An 18,037-nucleotide genomic window follows, 5' to 3' on the forward strand; every position below is an offset into this window, starting at 1 on the left:
ACACACCATTTGTTTTGTAGCAGTAGCTATACTACACACACACCAGCACAGACAGGGCCAGCATGATAATGATGACAACACCCATTCCGTCCTTTCCCTTTTGTCCTTTCTTTTTTCATTATTTTCAGACCCCAACGCAATCCAATCCATTTTTACACCCCCCCCCCCCTCCTTTCTCCAAACCCAACCCACTCACTCACTCCTCCTCCAACAACCCCGCCTCCTTCACCAGCCCATAAAACAACCCCCTCCTCTTAATCAACTCGGCGGGTGTATCAAACTCGGCCACCTCGCCCTTATCCAGCACCACGACGCGGTCGCTGTCGAGGATGGTGTTGATGCGGTGGGCGACGGTGACGATGGTGCGGTTGGCGAACAGCGGCCCGCGCAGCGTGGTCTGCAGCATGGCGTCGGTCTGCACGTCGACGGCGGCCGTGGCCTCGTCGAGGACGAGGATGTTGGAGGGCGTGAGCATCGCGCGTGCGAGGGAGACGAGTTGGCGTTGGCCTTGTGAGAGGTTGGAGCCTGTGTGTGTGAGGGTGGAGGGTTAGTAATCTGGGGTTGTATTGTATCGTAATTCGTGGTGGAAGGGGTGTGCGGGTGTAATGCGGGGGGGGGGGGGGGGGGGGGGGTGTGATGCATGTCTGCTGAAGGGTTTGGTTCCATCACAGCCGCTCATCTCGATCCCGAACCTTGCCGGGTGTGAGAAATGACATTCGTTTGCACCGACTGGCACCGGCCGAACAGCAACGGACCACTTGGTTCCGGCAGATTGTGTGCCGCGGCGGCGACCATTTGGGTCGGATGACAGGCAATGTCGGTAAGCGGGTAGAGCACACAGGATAGAGGTGGATGGTGTGATGGGGGGCAGGCCACGTTCGGAACCCGGCTTATCCAGTGTTGCGGCCATGCCCATGGCATCGGAGATCCTGCAAGGACCTGCGTTGTGTACGGGCACGCATCCAATTAGATGGGAGGGTGCGGTGGTGCACATGGCGAGGCAAGAGGTAGGACAGAAACAGCGCCTCGGTTCGCGGAGCACCTCGACTTCCACCCCATCCCCCATGTGCGAGCCATGATATGACATTCCGCCCACTGGCCTGGTGGTCCGAATCCGAGTAGTTGCGGTCAAGGGCTACTCGAATCAAAGGCTCCGCAGTCAAGGTGTAATGCAACTAGCCGTGTCGCGCCGTGATGCTGCCGAAAAGCAAGCAGTCCACGTTGACGCAACCGGCGCGACATGACACGACAGGCACATGCGAAAGCCGACAGAAAGCGCGAAACGAACGGGACGAGATGGGGACTAGCACGTGGAAATATGCACTGCTTACCTCCTTCGTGGATCTTGGCCTCCAGCCCACCCTCCATGGAGGCGACGTGGTCTTTTAGCCGAGCGTGTTCTGTGCGCAACAGAGATTAGTCTTGTGTATCCGATAAACGGCAGGGCCATGTGGACACTGTGGTGGAGGGGTCGACTGATTACGGTCGAAAGTGTAACGGGGGGAACATACCGAGAACGCTCCAAAGCTCCGTGTCATCATGGACATGTCCGGGGTCCAGATTGTCCCGAACAGTACCCTCAAAGAGAGCCGCATCCTGCGGGATGATAGCGAGACGCCTCCGAAGATCTAGTAAGCCGATGGTCGAAGTGTTGAGCCCATCAAGGCTGATATTGCCCGTATCAGGCTCAATAATCCTGAACAGGGCTAGGGTCAGGGAGGATTTCCCGGCTCCCGTGCGTCCCACAACGCCAATCTTCTCGTGTGATTTGATATCTAGGTTGATATTCTTGAGCACAAGATCGAGGCCCTCGCGGTACCGCGCACTGTAGTTGTTGAACTCAACCTCACCACGTGACGGCCAGCTCACCGCCGGCCGGTTGCGGTGGATGATCTCGGGTGCCTCGCTCGGCAACCGCGCGTACTCGAGCACGCGCTCCACGGACACGATGTTGGTCTCTACCTCGACCGTTTGGCGGACGATCCAGTTGAGAGACGTGGTGATTTGCAAGCCGTACGAGAGGGCCAAGCCGACCATCCCGGGGCTGAGATCAACGCCGTTGGCCACCGCAGTGACGGCGAGCCCAGCGGCAGCCAAGATGACAATCGCACCAATGAACTCGAGCCGTATCGCCAGCCATCGATTAGCGCTGATGGAAGGGTAGTAAGCACGAAGGTTGGCATCGACCCGCCACTCGTTCTCGAGCTCAAACCTGTCCTGCTGGCGGTATGCACGGATGGTGGAGATGCCGCCCAAGGACTCCTGGAAGTGAGCATAGATTGGGCTGCGGCTCACGCTGTCCAATCTCTTGAGCTCTCGGGATGACCGTAGGTAGTACCGCTGAATCCACATGTACATAAGACCTAACGGAACGATGAAGGCGGTAAAAGGAGGCACTGTGACCGAGATAACGACAAGGGTGAATAGCGACCTGGCAAGGTTGTTGAACAACATGTTGAAGGTCCGGGCAAGTACCTCATCGACACGATAAATGTCACTGTGAAACAGTCAGTAAACTGCGGAGGTTTGAGGCTGCCTGCACTGTGCTGGATTGGGAGTTCGATGGGCGTTACGTGACACGGATGCACGACATCACTGGCGCCGGTCGTTCCCGCACCGTTGGAGCCACTTGGCTCAAGCCCCCTTTCACAGCAGCTGGCCCGTCCTACCCCGTGGGAAAAAGAAAACAGAAAGAATTATTGGAGTAGGGCCACAGTTACGCACCTCGAGAACCGGTTTAGAATGCGGCCAGCCGGTGTAACGTCAAAAAAGGACATGGGCGATCTGAAGATGGCCGTGGCCATTTTCTCGTGTAACTTGCGGGATGCCTATGCGAACCACATGTGAGCCCAAGACCCGGTCCGCTTGTTTGGCCAGACATACCTCGATGGAGCAGAAAATCCAAAGAATGAGGGTCTGTACAACCGTCAAGACGGCAGCGCCGACGCCGAACACGAAGTAGATGCCGATGTACTTGCCGACCTCGGGGTTACTGCCGGCCTCGGTGTTTCTGTCGGCCCAGTTCTTGAGCCAAACGCTCCCGGCTAAGTGCCGAGTTAGCGATCCGTGTCACAAAGCAAACAAGGCCGATGATGGTGACTGAAAGAGGCGGTGAAGAAGGAGGCAAATGGAGGCAAGGTGATGAGCCCCACGGACACATGCTAGTGGGATCTATGACCGAGGCGAAGGAGTGGGTGACTTACCGATCTGCGCCGTTTGAGCAGCAACGAGAGCAATGAGGTAGACAGCAACGGCCGCGAGATTGTTCGCCTTGGCGTATTCACCGTAAACTGGCGTCGGGTTAGCATCGGGGGGCTGGCCTCTCGGGTAACGCCTAGTCACATACCTGACCACTTGACCTTGCCTTGCTCCAGGTGCTCCTTGGCCTGTCTGGTCTTGCTGGGATTTTCCTCGTCATGAAGCTTGCCACGGGGGCCCTTGAAACTAGCGGCGCTCGCACGCCTCAAGGTAGCCATGCTGCCAGTCCGCGGCTTTTGGTAAGAGGAGCTGCCAGGACCGGGCTTGATAGCCTGTAATGCGCCTAGCCCTTCCTGAGCTTCCTCTAGCTCTTCCTTGTCCTGGCTGCTGCACCCTGCCTCGATGACAGTCGAGGTCTCGCTGTCGCTATCACTAGGAGATGCAACAGGAGAGCTCGAGCCCGAGTCGTTTTGCCCAGCAGTCTTGATCAAATCGAAGACGGCGCCTCTCATTGCCGTGAGCTGGCGGTAGGTACCCCTCTCGGTAATTTCGCCTTCTTTGATCATGCAGATGTAGTCTGACTCGACAAGAACAGGAATCGAGTTCGTAGCAAGGATTCTTGTCTTGGAGCTGAGCAGGCCCTTGGGACCGAGGACGTTGTCGATAATGTGGCGTCCGACGTGGGAATCAACGGCAGATAGGCAGTCGTCCATGACATAGATGTCGGCTCTCGCGTAGACGGCTCTCGCCAGAGCAACGCGAGCCTTTTGACCGCCGCTGAGTGAGATACCGCGCTCGCCGACAACCGTCTCGTCGCCGTCAGGGAGTTGGGCAAAGTCATCCAGAAGGGCACAAGCCTTTACGGTCTGTTCGTAGAAATTGGAGTCATACCGGTAGCCAAAGACAATGTTCTCCCGGACAGTAGCGTTCATGATCCACGGCGACTGGCTGACGTAGGCCACCATTCCATGGACCTCGACCTCACCCTTAATCTTCCACAGATCACCGAGGATACTCTGGAGGAGAGAACTCTTGCCTGCGCCGACAATGCCGACAATGCAGGACAGATCACCCTTGTGGGCGCTGAAGTTGATATCCTTTAGGACGGTCTTGTCCTCGTGGCGGTTCCAAGAGAAGGAGCCGTTGCGGATCAAGACCGATTCCTCTCCCAAGATCTCAACGGGTGGCTTTGCGATAATAGCCTCGGGCTGGATTTCTTCGGCAACTAGGTATGAGGTAAGGCGGCCAACGGCAACGCTAGCCTCGATGAAGCTGGTGATCACCATGGGGAGAACCGCCAGGGGGAAGGTGAGAAGGTTGAACAGAGCTGAGCGAAGCCAAGGTTAGCCAGAAGATCGTGGGAGAATGGTTTGTAAAGAAGGGCTCATACCTAGGGCAGGGAAGACAATGTCGGTCGTCAGGGGACGGTCATCGGTAAGCACAAATACGGCGAAAGTGGAACAGGAGACCAAGAACGGAGTACTAGACCAGGTAAAGTTGGCGAAGGCCTGGCCAGCTCCAATCTTGCGTAGGTTTTTCAGCTCCTGGTCGTTCCTGATGTAGTTCAGCTTGTTCATAAAAGCCGAGCCCCAGGCGTAGAGCTTGATGCTCTTCATGTTGTTGATGATTTCGGCAACCAGCCGGCTTCTGGCATCCTTGTTCTTCATCTGCTTTTTCTGCAGGTTCTTCATGATGCGAGCAATCATGCCGTTGATGGGGATCATGAAGATCATGACACCAATGCCCGCCAACATAGACCACCCGACTAGGTGGTAGAGCGAAACCATGCAAATAATGATTTGGAAGGGGGCTGACCACATCTGTTGGGCAAACTGAGTAAGGTCTTGCAGCCGCTGGGCATCGACCGCCATGTAGTTGACGATATCACCAGTAGACTTGGCTGCCCGGCCTTCGTTCGAAAGCTTCAGGGCCTTCTTGTAGATGGAGGAAGTCAGGCCACCCTTGATCCTCATCCCGGTGACAAAGGACAACTGGAAGTACTGGTGAACCATAGTTGTCTGGAAAACGGCAACGGCAAACATGGCGAGCGCGATAGCAGCGCCCTTAACGACGGGCTGGGGCTCGTTCCCGTTGCGGTAGGAAGTCACAAACGTAATTAGGAACCTCAGGAGCTGCGGCTGCATGAACTGCGAAATATCGTTTCCCACTTTGAAAACGGCGGCAAGCATGTAAGGGCCGCCGTAAGCACCGAAAAGCGCTCGCCAAAGCGAAGGGTTCTTCCGATGCTTCAGTTCGTGCTGCCACCTGTTGTCGAAGGCATCGCCGGTTGCCTTGGTCGTGTCGTCCTTTGACAGCGCCCAGAGGTCATCCTCCGTCAGGAACGTGGAGTAGCCGTACTTCATCAAGGGCGTCATCCACGAGAAAGTGAGGAGGGAGAAGACGGTAGCGTACTCGGCGGGACACTCCTCCTCCTCGTCGACCAGCGCCTCGTACGTGCTGTTCTTCTTTGGCCATAGCCACTCAAGGAAGAACTCGGCCACGGAAAGACCGAAGCCTACGGCGTATGTGACAAAGTATGGCAGGCTCTTGGCGTAGATTTGCTGCGATATCAAGGACCGAAGCTTGACTGCAAGGGCGATCAGGAGGAACAGCCAGTAGAACAGAACAACGCCGTTTGCGTTTCGGAGTCGCGAGTGCTCGAGCCACTGGATCGTAAAGATGACGAAGAGGGAGAGGACGGTGGCAGCGGTGGTGTAGACCCTAAAGTCGCCGTACCAGATATCCGGGTAGTTGGCGATTTGGAAGCCTAGTTGGACGGCGACATTGGCGATGATAAGCCCGAGGAGCGTCTGGACTTCAAGTCAGAACATGATAATCATCACCATTTCCACGACCGCAAGACATCACCCACCTGCTTTGTCCAAAAATGCCAGTCCTTCGACACATGTGTCGGTTGCTTCCTCTTAATCAGCCACCAGACGGCAATCGAGCCGACGAAGATGCCAAACGCGGCCACCGTAGCCACCCACACGTCGATAAAGCACGGCGTGAAGTCATATCGAAACGGGCTCATCGGGCCCCATCCCTCCTCGTTTCCGCACAAGGGCTGGGCAAAGACGCGCGCGGCACTCAGATAGCCGCTCCCGAGTTCCGACACGGCATGGCGGTAACCGGTAAACGACCCCGTTTCGAAGATGACCTTTTGCGCCTGTTGCAGGCCATCGCTGTAATCGGCCGGCCCCATTGGCGCAGATATCATGACTTCGGGATGGTGTACAGAAGTAGTGACATGTCAGAAGAATACCGGCGGTGGATGTTCGGAGAAGCGCTTTGCGGCGAGACGGGAAGCTTGGACGGTTCGTTTGGCTTGGTATGACGTCCGCTGCTCAACAACGATCGGCGGGAGTAGCAAGTGATATACACTGGTCGGAGCTACGTATTGCTCGGATGCGAAGTTAACACATTGGTTTCAATTGCTCTAATAGAGCCCGCGGCGGTTACGGATTTAAGAAGTCGCGCCGAGAAAGAGAAACATTCAAAGAAAAAAGAGAGCTCCAACTTTGCCCCGTCGGTGTCGTGCAATTGTCAGCAGCCCGGGGGTATGGGCGTTTGGTCGACAGGGGCACCCAGCCTGCATGCAGCTTCAGTTAGCGGGTGCTCCACCAAAAAACAGCCTGAACCGAGCCTGGCGCGCCTGGGAGACTTCACAAGTTGCTCCAACCACTGCAAAACGTGGCGGTAAACGCCGCCAAGAGCCGGTACCGTCAAAACCGGGCTTGGTGCAGCTACCCCACCCGACTTCGGACCCCCCATCCCCACAAGTCGATCCATGCATCGACCGGGCCGCACACCCAACTGCCCCGTTTACCGTGCCAGGCGCTGAGGACTGACGCCAACAACGCCTGCCTCGTTGCTTTGTAAGATACGAAGTACGTAGAACCCTTGGTTTTATTTTCGGCGTGTGTCATGATACGACGGCGTGTTGCATTGTCTGAGTAACTAAAGAGATTTGGTCAGCCAAGCCGATAGGAGCTAGGCAACCAAGGGTGCGTTGAAGAGATGGAAGAGTCTAAAGAATTTTGGAAAGAAAGACAATTCTCTTCTTATCTCCCCGCTTATCAAGCCAATCTTCACAAATTGAGACCGAAATCTTGATAGCTGCCTCTGGTAAACCTCTTCTCAGTGTGTTATTACCCATTCCATACTTTGATACGACACCTACACAGTATAGTCGTGCATTGGTAGAGGGTGTTAACAGATTTGAATGGGCTCCCCACCCGCAATTTGATGTGTCCAGTGATTTCAAGCTATCCGGCCTTTTTCGCCTCCACCTCTTATAACTTGCAGGAGATGTGGAGGCGGTAACTAATCTGCCCCTCCTTCTCCGGGCCATCTCCGAATTGAAAGACCATGTCTCCGAAACGCTCACCATCACCAGCCACACCATCAACGGCGGGAGCGAGCCCCACCATCACCACTACCACCAACAAGGACAACAACAAAACGTCGTCATCATCAACATCAGCAACCACCACCCTAATCCTCTTCCTCCTCCTCCTCATCTGCCTCTTCCCCAGCCTCTTCCACCTCCTCTGGACCGCGCCCCTCGCCCTACTCTTCCCCACCAGCACAACCACCACCACCCCCAACCACCAACCCCCCCATCCCCCAACACCCATCATCACCAGCCCACAACAAACGATGTGGTCCCAGAAGCAGTTCTCGCTCCCCGCGCGCTCGCGGGGCTCCTACCTCATCACCGACACGGTGGTCAAGGAGCTGCCGGAGCTGCGGTCGTACAAGGTGGGGCTGCTGCACCTGTTCATCCAGCACACCAGCTGCGCGCTGAGTCTGAATGAGAATTGGGATGAGGTGCGTTTTTTTGTCCTTTTCTAGCTCTTTTTAGATGGGCTAGCTTCGGTTGGGCCTCGCAATACCTTCCTTTTTTCCCCTTCTTCCCCCCTCCCCGTGTTTATGACGTAATGGGAGTGAAGTGTTGACTTGGGTGGTTGTGCCGTAGGATGTCCGAGCCGATATGAGCGATACGCTGGATAAGATTGTGCCCGAGGCTGGGCCGAATGGGGAGGCGTTGTATCGCCATGATGCCGAAGGTACGTTCCTTTCTTACTCGGTTGGATTTCAAAGCCGGGCATGGCTGACGCGGAGGGTAGGGCCTGATGATCTCCCTGCGCATGTCAAATCTGCGTTGATCGGAGCGAGCGTAACGATTCCCATCAAGGATGGAAAACTGGTAAGCTGGCCTGATGCCAAGGGGAGTTCACGGGAACATTGCTAACAATATCAGGCCACTGGGACGTGGCAAGGCATTTGGTACCTTGAATTCCGTGCCGCGAAGCACACACGCAAGATAGTAGCTACAATTCAGGGTGAGAAGGCATGAATTCACATTCAGATCTCGGGTATACTTCCCCCAGTTTACCTATCTAAATGGCGGGCTCAGCATTGCTCTCCAGCTACCGATATCTACCCGTAAATCGCCATCCCATGATGCCTAACCCCAACGCCGGACGCCCGCCGAAAAGCAAACCCATGAGTGATGCCGTCTACTAATCAGTGCGTCCCGTTTTCCGTCTTCATGTCGATGTCGTCGCCCCCAGCCAGGACCTTGGTCTTGGGGACTTCGCCATCGGTCGGGCCGGAGCCTGGCGTCATGGCAACCACCTCGCCGTCCTCGTTGACAAACTCGAAATTGTAGCGGCTGAGCAAGTGGGGAATAGCCGAGAGCTGGGGGCCGTATCTCTGGGTGTTTTCGTAAAGCTCGAAGAGGGGGACAGCGAGAAGCTTCATATTCTTGGGAACGCTCAAGACCTCTGTAGACAATCGGTTAGCATCACGATAACACTAGACATGGAGAACATGGACGTACTCGAGTGCGGCAGCTGGATAAAGTACAGCTTCTTGCACTCCTTAGGACGCGTGATATGCGCCGGAACAAAAGGGTACATAAAGGTCTCAAAGTTCGGGCGCCACCACTGCGCGAGGCAGTCGCCGACCTGCCAGTCCGCCGCCTTGTTGCCCTCGCCGAGGCTGCCAACGGGGGCGAGCCGCTCGTCCAGACGCGCCTTGAATCCCTCGACCTCGTCGTCCTCGGGCCGCAGGTAGTCGCCGGGCAGTTTGAAGAAAGCGTTGGCGATCTGCAGCATCAGGATGTGCGGGTGGTTGTGCTCGTGGCACACCAGGATGCCCTCGCAAGTGCGCCGCATGCCGTGGGCTTGGTAGTGCTCCTCCAGGCGCTTCAGGCGAGCCAAAACACTCGGGTCCTCCTCCGGCTGGGTCTCCTTAACACCGAAAGTGTAGTTGGAGAGAGGGTACAAGCGGATGGTCTCGGGCTGGTTCCCATTGAAGTTTAGCGGGATGATGGGCGGCTGCGTGCTCTGCAGCGCCGTCGGGGTGATGGTCGACATCTTGAGGCTTGTCGTTGCGATTTTCTCGGAAGAAACAAACTGGCAATGAGATGAAGGTAAATCGCTTTGCTAGAGCCAAATAGCGGCAGGATGGGACGTGGTTTGTTGAATGAAACCGCGTCTCGTCCGGTTGTGTGAGTGCGGGTTCTGGATGCGACAAGTGCCCCAGGCTTTGGGGAAGCGATGGCAAAAGAATCAAAAAGGAAGGCGGTCAAATTTAGCGTCAGTTATTGTGGAGACATCTAATCTTGGCAAGGCCTAACCGATTTGAGCCGCATTTTCCAGACGTCCTCCTTCCTCACCAACATTCACAATAGTGCTTGCCCCTATCTGGAGTCAAAACTCAGAAAGAATCAGACACCCCATGGGCAAAAAAGAGTCGAGCTCCAGGCGTAGGTGCCGCCGAAATCTTCGACTAGAGGAGCGAAAAGGAAGCCATTCGGAAGCCCAAAGTCTACTTTTTATTTGACTCGGTTTCTTTTATCAACTTTTTTGCTCTGCTCTTCCGCTTTCTTCTTTCTTAGTTTCCTTGGCTCCTTTCTCTTTTCTTGTCTTCTTCTCACCTTTTCGAGTTTGACTTTCTATGGCTAGAGGGTACTAGGGTGGCGACTGTGATACCTTCCTAGGTACTTCTAATCCTTTAGTTCTGATTCCTACCTAGTGGTTACTTCATGCCAGTTTATTATCCATAAATACCAGAGGCAAACACAACCGTCGTTCCCAACTAATCCAATTCATGGGATGGGGTATGATTATCTCTCAAGCTTCAATATCCAACACTCAGTCACCTGTGGATGATACTGGGAAGCCCATGTTGCCCAGGTTGCCCAGGTTGCCCAGGTTGCCCAGGTTGCCCAGGTTGCCCCTTGTGATACAACACGTTGTAACGGATTTAAAACTTAAAAACTACCAAACTCGAAGCGAACGGCATGTTTTTTGGGTTGTTCACAAACTTCCTCTCGAAGTCCCTTTTTTCTCCCCTCTTCTCAGGTAACCGCTTCTTTGCCCAACTCTCTCGAGCAGGGACCAAAGCCGCGTTCAGCGATGCCCCTCTGCTGAATCCAATATTTCCGCCATACTCTGATTGTTTTTCCATCCCACCATTTCCCAACGATTTCCTCTTATTCTTCTAGTTGGCTGCCGAACTCTTCCCAACCCACTTTTCCACGCGAAACTTCAAACCTATGCCATCGATCCAATCGGTTGGCTAGAAGCGAATTTCATCGCAACTAAGTCAAATTCATCAGATCTTCTGATTCTTTCTTTCTTTCCCTTTTGTCATCGAGATCATCGACTTCATATTTGCGACTGAATTCACCTCTCGTCGTCTTTTCTTGCGCGGCTTAAGGAGCTCGCATTACATTCTCGAAAACACCACCTTGCGGAATCGCGACCACGATACGCGGGCCTTTTCTATAAGTGAGTCGGGTCCCCATTCAGTTTCTGTTGCCAACCAGCGATATTATCGTCTTTGATCTAGCACTTGATCACAATCGCGATTTTCTTCTATTTCATCTCTTGTTGTCTCCACATTACTGGCATGCTGCACGACAGTAGAGACTTTGTTGACCTAAGACTGACATACCTAGCAGGGACATCATGAATGACCCAGACCCAACGAGCGTCATGAAGCTCGTTCAACTTCAAGAGCTTATCGTGGGCGAGTCCCCATCCAAGTCAGAGGGCGGCATCCAAACCGGATTTCGCATTCTCAGCAGCGTCAAGAAGGCCTTCGCTCTTGCAAAGACCGTGCCCGAGATCGCCGAATGGGTGAAATCATGCGACAAACTTCAGGCCCAAACCTCTCCTCGACCTTCAGTGGTGGGCGTCGTTGGAAGCACCGGTGCTGGCAAAAGCTCGGTGATAAATGCAGTTCTCAATGAGGAGTGCCTCGTTCCAACCAGCTGCATGCGTGCATGCACTGCGGTGATCACCGAAATTTCCTACAACTATTCAGAGCAAGAGGACCAAAAGTATTGCGCAGAAATACATTTCGTCGCCAAAGAAGACTGGATCAGGGAACTGCGGGTGATGCTTGCTGATATAATAGATGGCCAGGATGGTCTCGGCACAGAACTCACGAACAGCGACAGTGAGACGGCCGTTGCTTACCACAAGATGCGTGCCGTCTACCCGTTTTTGAAGAGCGAGGGCCTCAACAAGGGCACGTTTGACATCGAAGAACTGGTAACACACCCTTCAGTTAAGGGCCTGCTTGGCACCGTCAAGCAGGTTGCCAGCTCCACCTCCAAGGAGTTCCTGGGGCTTCTCAAACGATTCATTGACTCCAAGGAGAAAGCGGGCGGCGGGGAGAAGAAGTCTGATGAAATGGAGTACTGGCCCCTGATCAAGGTCGTCAAGGTCTTTGTCCGATCGCCAATTCTGGAATCAGGCCTTGTCCTGGTGGACTTGGTAGGTGATTCTAATATCCGCATATGGTTGAGGTCCTAACTCGTTGCACAGCCTGGCGTCCATGATTCGAATGCCGCTCGATCGGCAGTTGCCGCGAAGTACATCGAGCGATGCTCAGGACTCTGGGTCGTTGCGCCCATCACACGGGCAGTCGACGACAAGGTTGCTCAGAATCTTCTCGGGGGCGCTTTTAAACGCCAATTGCAATTTGATGGAAATTACTCAAGCATCTCCGTCATTTGTTCCAAAGCCGACGACCTGTCGGTAACCGAAATTCTGAAACTGTTGCCCGAAGAGGCAGAGGCCACGCAACTCCATGCCCGCACCATGCTTTTAGAGACGAGTCGCGATGAGCTTCAAGAGACATCTGACAGCTTGAAGAGGCGTCTATCCGAGCTCAACAGTGAGATTGAACAAGGCCAGACAGACATTAACAATCTTCGATCAGCTCTCGACTATCCCGGCGATGAGGATGATCCGATTCTGTTCTCGCCGGGGGGGTCCCGCAAGAGGCCGACCCGGGAAGCAGCGTCGAAGGCTACCAAGCGCATTCGCCGTCTGAACGATGACGACTCCGAGAATTCGGACTCCACCTAGGGCGAGGAGCCGGTTACTTCGGAAGATGAAGCCGAAAAGGAGCATATAACACGTGAAAAGGCAAGGCAGCAATTGCGGGAAAGCGAGTCCCGCCAGGCCGAGCTGCTTACGGAGCGCAAGGAGTTGAGACGGCTGGGTTCTTCGACACAGAAGGACCTCAAGGAGGTGAAGACGGAGACCAGGTCCCTCAAGTCCGAGACAAAACAAGCTTGCATCAGGTATCGCAATAACTATTCTCGGCCCACCATCCAGGCGCAGTTTGCCGAGGGCATTCGGGAGTAAGTATCCACCCATTGTACCCAACTTTCTTGGTGACGCTGACGAGGTACCAGGCTGGACCATGAAAATGCGGCTGATGATGAGGACAACTTCAACCCTCATGACCTTCGCCGTGATTACAGCGATATCGCCAAAAAGCTTCCAGTCTTTTGTGTGTCAAGCAAGGCATATCAGAAGATCTCTGGTAGACTCGAGAACGATGAGAGAGTAGCAGGCTTCTCTCGTCTCGAGGATACGGAAGTCCCGGCTTTGCAGAGACATGCGTTGGGGATTGTCCAAGAGGCGCGGGCAGCAACCGGCCGCCGTTTCCTCAATGAGCTTAGCCACTTCTTGACTTCGCTTCATCTTCAAGTCGTCCAGTCCGACCAGCCTCTAAAGCTCGCCGATAACATGAGAGAGAAAGAGCTTCAATCTCTGGCCAAGGCCGTGGGAGATCTCCAGACGGTATGCACCTTTGATGCTCGACAGAGTCATTAGCCCCCCTGGGTATCGGATCCTGGATTAATCTATTATTTCCTTCATATAGGAGCTCGTCTCGGCAATCTTGCAGTCGTTTGTCAATTCTCGGAAGGTTGTAGACTCATACATCTCCCGGAAATTTGACTTCGCAGCGAGAGAAGCTTCAGAGGCCGCGATTCCCACCGTCAATTCGTGGATTTCCCACAGGACAAATGGAGGGCTGGCATACGAAACCTTCCGTGCGACTTGCGTTCGAGAGTATGTTCTTCCTACATTATCCCTCCTGGACCATTGTTGCTAACGGTTCACATAGCGGTGCTTTCAAAAAGAGGTCATTGGACTTCAACGCGGGTAAGTGAGGCAGGCCTTCTATGGTTTCGCCCGAGTTGTCGTGTCAATGCTAGTGATCTAACCATAATAGCTCTCGCCGACCCCATGACGAAACGTTTCCCACGGGCCTGGGAGTATGTTTTCTCGGTTGCTCTCCCCCAAAATTCGGATACTCTCGCCGAAGCCCTCGGGAAATCATTGAGATCTTTCCGCCTACGGATGGATAAGCGGCCAGAGTTGAAGAAGGCGCCGTCTTTTGATTTGGTCACTCGCCAAGCGGAGAACCTTGAAATCCATCTCAAGGACATCATGGAGATCAAGGATATGGTCAGGACCGGACAAAAACAAGCCAATCGGCTTTTTATCCCAGCCATTGGCTCGGCGATGGCGGGCGCCTACATGCATTGTGTTGGCCAGCGCGGTATGAGTATACGACGCAGATGGAGGTGATCCAAATACTAACTCCTCGTCAGGCATTGGATGCTTCAAGCGCATGAAGGCACACATGGTCGCGCACGTTAATAATGTGCGAGGTACCATGTTCAAGGCCGCCACGGACAACGTGGAAAGCGCTCTCAAGCACACACTCGAAGAGGCCGAGCTGGAGATGATTAGGAAGGTGGGGGAAGTTATTGGCCTGGTCAACAATGGCTACAGCTCGTTGCTGGCCAACCGGGACATCTTCAGAGCCTTGTCAAGTTCTCGAGATGAGATTCAAGATCTGCTGTCACAGGTTGATCAACAGTTCGAGCAGGTGCTGCGCCCAACGGCACACGAAAATACAGCAATCATGGATGTCGACTTCGAAGTATCGGCGACTACATCTGACCCTGGAACATCACTCATGGCTTCGGGTGGAGGTTGTGAAGTCCCCGTTGCCGCCAGCACTGATCGAGCGTCCTCTGGGGCTATCGCTGGCAACCTTCAGATCAAGGAGGAGCCGTTGTGAGGCGACTGCTGATAACGTTTGTATTTGGTATGTGGGCCTGAACCTTTCATCCCCAAACCAACTCAGCTGGTAGGATCTTATGATGGTTGGCCGACTTTGACTGGTCTTGATGCATTTATTATACTTTGATGGCGGACGCGCCTCACCAATATCTTGCTCTACTTGCTGTTTTACACTTTATTTTCGCTTTCCATTGTCATTGGCTTGGAACGCTCAATTTGCTCGAGAGGGTATTCAGGTTGCAGATACTCGACGATTCGACGATTCGATCCGGAGGAAGCCGTTGATGATGAGCGGGTTAATGTACCCACCAATGAGCTGTACTCAAATATAAGAACTTCAATCGTGCTGACGGGGAGGTACCCGAGTCCCGTATTCATGGGCGTAACAAGGCGACTGGGTAGGTAGCTAACCTCGTACTCAAGCCATGCATTTGTAAATGAGCCCAGATCACGGGCTAAGCTTACTGGAGAACCGGCCGCAGTCATGCGTGGCTTTGATGAAAGAGGGGCGGGATGGAACTGGCCGGTGGCTTCGGCTTCGGCCGTGGTTCCGTGGAGTTGTATTCGTTGGATTGAACGTACCTAATGGGAAGTAAGATCTAGGCCATCCGGCTCGTGGTGACCCCGCCTACCACATTTCGAGAGGGGAGCCGCAGATACTGTCTCGATCCTCCTCCACCAACACCGGGGCCTTGTTCGGCGTACCGAGTCAGTGACTGGCTGCTCCTGGCAAGGCTGTTGGAGCAGCCGTTCTGAGGCTACTCTGACGCGCAGCAAACTACGGGCGTTCCGTGCCAATCGGGGTGCTGGATTTGGTATCATCTAGCGGGCTGCATGGATATATTGCGTGCAGGGCGATGAAAGAGCGTTCCAATGTTCGGGTGCTGCATCGCCAATCGAGAACACCCGTTGCCGTCTGGTGCCGGCTCCGGGGGTCCACAACAGGAGGTACCCCCGCCCCGAATCAGCGGAGCCTCCAGTGGCCAAGGCGTGTGGGCAGGGCGGGACTTGCAGGTTCTGGAACCCAAGAGCCCCAGCGATTTGTCCCTCACTGACGTTTGCCTTACCTCACCACCACATGCAAGCAAAAGAGACACAAACCTACCTACCTACCTAACCTGACCAGAAGCACAACTTCTTTCACAAAACACGCATCTTCGGTCCCCCACAGTCCCCGTCTGTTACTTTTGCATCCATTCTTCCTCTATGAATACCGACCTGTCAGATTCACGCAACCATCCCGAGTGTAACAGCGGCGCAGGCCATGCTTTACAACCTGCCGATCACCAATCAATCGAGTCACGCGCATCATTAACGTCCGCGGGGTTACCTCAAGCTCCGGCATCGCTTGCCCGCAACAACACAATGGATGACGCTGCCCGGCTCGTGGGCGAGTTGCAAGACAAGCTTACCGAGCTCGACGGCAAAGTCACTGCGTATCAACGCGACATGCTAACAGAATTCCACAAACACATGGACGAGTGTCTCAAGGACTATCCGGATCACATATCTGGGGAGGTCTCCCGAGCCATCGCCGCCTCCATATCCGCGGGCAGATACCCAGCACTGAACTGCCTGAGCCGCGAGGCGCCGGACTCGCCGGCAATCGACCGCACAGTCTGGGGCGGTCGCAAATCCCCGCCACCCATCCTTCGCCATACCTCGGGCATCCCGAAGGAGAGCCCCAGGGATCCGCACGCGAGGGAGAAGGAATTCCAGGGACTATTCACGCCAACCTACCTACCGCTGCTCGAGGACAGCCGCGCGCTGCAATCACCGCCAATGTCGCCGCCGCCGATTTCGAGAGGAACAGCACTCGCTCTGTCGACGGATAATGTGAAGAAAGTGGCGGAGTCCAAGCAGGCATTCCTCCAGAATCACGAGGACAGGCCGAGTGCGATTCGGAGGCTGACTGACCAGTCTACGTCATCGCTTGAGTCATCCAGCAGCGACTCCAAAACCCGGCGAAGCGCGCTCCGGCGATCGTCCAGCTCAGTTAAGGGCAGCCCACGCCGGGTACGTTTTGAGTTTGAGGGCGAGGAAGTGTTTCCCGCATCTTCGTCCCCCAAGGCACCGAGTATCGCCCCGGTCGAGGAAAGTGGGGCTGAACCACAGCCCGAGGCGGAGGCAGCGGTTATGACAACCGAGAATGAGTCAACTGCCTACTCGGGAACCTCGCTGCTCGACGCGGTAGGGGAACAGGACTCCCTCCCAAGACCAAGAAAGGTGTCCTCGACACAAGCACTGCAGGCACTCACCCGGAGTCCGCTAGAAGAAGGAACAACGTGGAGAGAAGTCAACGCAGACGCAGAAGAACCCGCCAAAATGAATGGCACAACACAACCAGCAAAGGCATCGAATCAGCCGGCCAAGACTGAGTCGCCAACTATCCAAACAAATGGCACCGGGTACTTTGCACGTGGGCCGAAGCCCGGACTACCGCTTGAGGAATCGGCGATCTACGACGACGAAGACGAGAGCGCGTCCGACGAGGAGTTTCTCTCGATACCGATCAAGCGGAGGTCTTCTTCCTCTACACCATCCCCCTCTACGCCACCCCCCTCCACGGCCGCCCCTCGTACCCGGCCACCAAACGCCCCAGCGGCCGTGTCCCAAACAACCGCACCCGAAACCAACCGAAACTACAGCGCAGACGACGATGGCCTCAACCCACTCTTTGACTTCGACGACGAAGCTGGGGGCCCCGCCGCATCTCAGTCCCAAAAATCCCAGAAATACCTACCCGATCCCGAATCATCCGACGACGAGGATACCACCCCACCCGGCCGCCTCCGCAACGAAGGCCTCGAACGACCGCAGCAACCAACGGTAGCATCTATTTCTACATCCGCTGCTGCCACTCGGATCCCGCCCGTGTCCCCCTCGTCGGTGCTGTTCAGCCACAGCGTCGGCTCGTACATGGGCCGGTCTGTGGTCATGCCCCCGGTCAAGGACGCGCAGCTGTACGACGAGATCGCGGGCATGGACGACGTGCAGCTCTACGTGGGCAGCGTCAAGGACATCTCGGCGGCCCAGGCCGCGAGCATGGGCACGAGCTATAGGGCGTCGAGCCTGGCGAGGGGCGGGGTGCCGAGGAGCTTTTCGGAGAGGCTGGCGTTGGAGGAGGAGATGGAGAGGCGGAATTCTGTGAGGGATAGGGAAGAGGAGGCCTTTTAGGGGGGGGTGATTTGGGGTGTGATATGAGGCGTTGGTGGGGGGGAGTAGATTTGCTTTGCTTTGGATTTGCATCGAACATTGGACAAGAGGGGTTGTGCTATGGGCAATGTTGTGGCTCGCATAGATTGGTTGTTTGGGCGGGTGGTCCCATCCATATACAGGTGTGCCTTTTTATGTACTGTACCATATTGGGCGGCATTTTGAGGGTGTGCATGGTTGGAGTTGTGTGTGTTTGGGTTTGGATCATA

General features: G+C 55.0%; 5 protein-coding genes across 5 annotated transcripts; 3 read left to right on the forward strand and 2 right to left on the reverse strand.

The window, feature by feature from the left end:
• Positions 1-196: 196 nt before the first annotated feature.
• Positions 197-6,403, reverse strand: F5144DRAFT_591462 (ABC transporter type 1, transmembrane domain-containing protein; the record flags this gene model as incomplete). Its single annotated transcript, XM_066790279.1, has 11 exons — positions 197-525; positions 670-1,095; positions 1,332-1,400; positions 1,512-2,497; positions 2,725-2,828; positions 2,884-3,044; positions 3,204-3,290; positions 3,347-3,975; positions 4,090-4,525; positions 4,589-6,008; positions 6,071-6,403. The coding sequence occupies 11 exons, from the start codon at positions 6,401-6,403 to the stop codon at positions 197-199; spliced, it is 4,980 nt and encodes a 1,659-aa protein (XP_066644551.1).
• Positions 6,404-7,860: 1,457 nt separating this feature from the next.
• On the forward strand, positions 7,861-8,560 carry F5144DRAFT_591463 (uncharacterized protein; the record flags this gene model as incomplete). The annotated part of the gene is made up of 4 exons (XM_066790280.1): positions 7,861-8,031; positions 8,180-8,270; positions 8,331-8,410; positions 8,465-8,560. The coding sequence occupies 4 exons, from the start codon at positions 7,861-7,863 to the stop codon at positions 8,558-8,560; spliced, it is 438 nt and encodes a 145-aa protein (XP_066644552.1).
• Positions 8,535-9,584, reverse strand: F5144DRAFT_645096 (nucleotide hydrolase-domain-containing protein; the record flags this gene model as incomplete). Its single annotated transcript, XM_066792868.1, has 2 exons — positions 8,535-8,990; positions 9,047-9,584. 2 exons carry the CDS (start codon positions 9,582-9,584, stop codon positions 8,731-8,733), a joined length of 798 nt encoding a protein of 265 aa, XP_066644553.1. The 3' UTR covers positions 8,535-8,730.
• A 1,599-nt stretch (positions 9,585-11,183) lies between these two features.
• Positions 11,184-14,695, forward strand: F5144DRAFT_645099 (uncharacterized protein; the record flags this gene model as incomplete). Its single annotated transcript, XM_066792869.1, has 8 exons — positions 11,184-11,996; positions 12,048-12,552; positions 12,625-12,871; positions 12,926-13,316; positions 13,399-13,589; positions 13,645-13,682; positions 13,753-14,082; positions 14,135-14,695. 8 exons carry the CDS (start codon positions 11,184-11,186, stop codon positions 14,608-14,610), a joined length of 2,991 nt encoding a protein of 996 aa, XP_066644554.1. The 3' UTR covers positions 14,611-14,695.
• A 790-nt stretch (positions 14,696-15,485) lies between these two features.
• On the forward strand, positions 15,486-17,789 carry F5144DRAFT_619630 (uncharacterized protein; the record flags this gene model as incomplete). The annotated part of the gene is made up of 3 exons (XM_066791981.1): positions 15,486-15,546; positions 15,581-15,604; positions 15,838-17,789. The coding sequence occupies 3 exons, from the start codon at positions 15,486-15,488 to the stop codon at positions 17,787-17,789; spliced, it is 2,037 nt and encodes a 678-aa protein (XP_066644555.1).
• Positions 17,790-18,037: the final 248 nt, after the last annotated feature.

Source organism: Chaetomium tenue (genome assembly GCF_020726465.1).
Source record: "Chaetomium tenue strain MPI-SDFR-AT-0079 chromosome Unknown F5144scaffold_3, whole genome shotgun sequence".
In the NCBI taxonomy this organism is placed as follows: Eukaryota; Fungi; Ascomycota; class Sordariomycetes; order Sordariales; family Chaetomiaceae; genus Chaetomium; species Chaetomium tenue.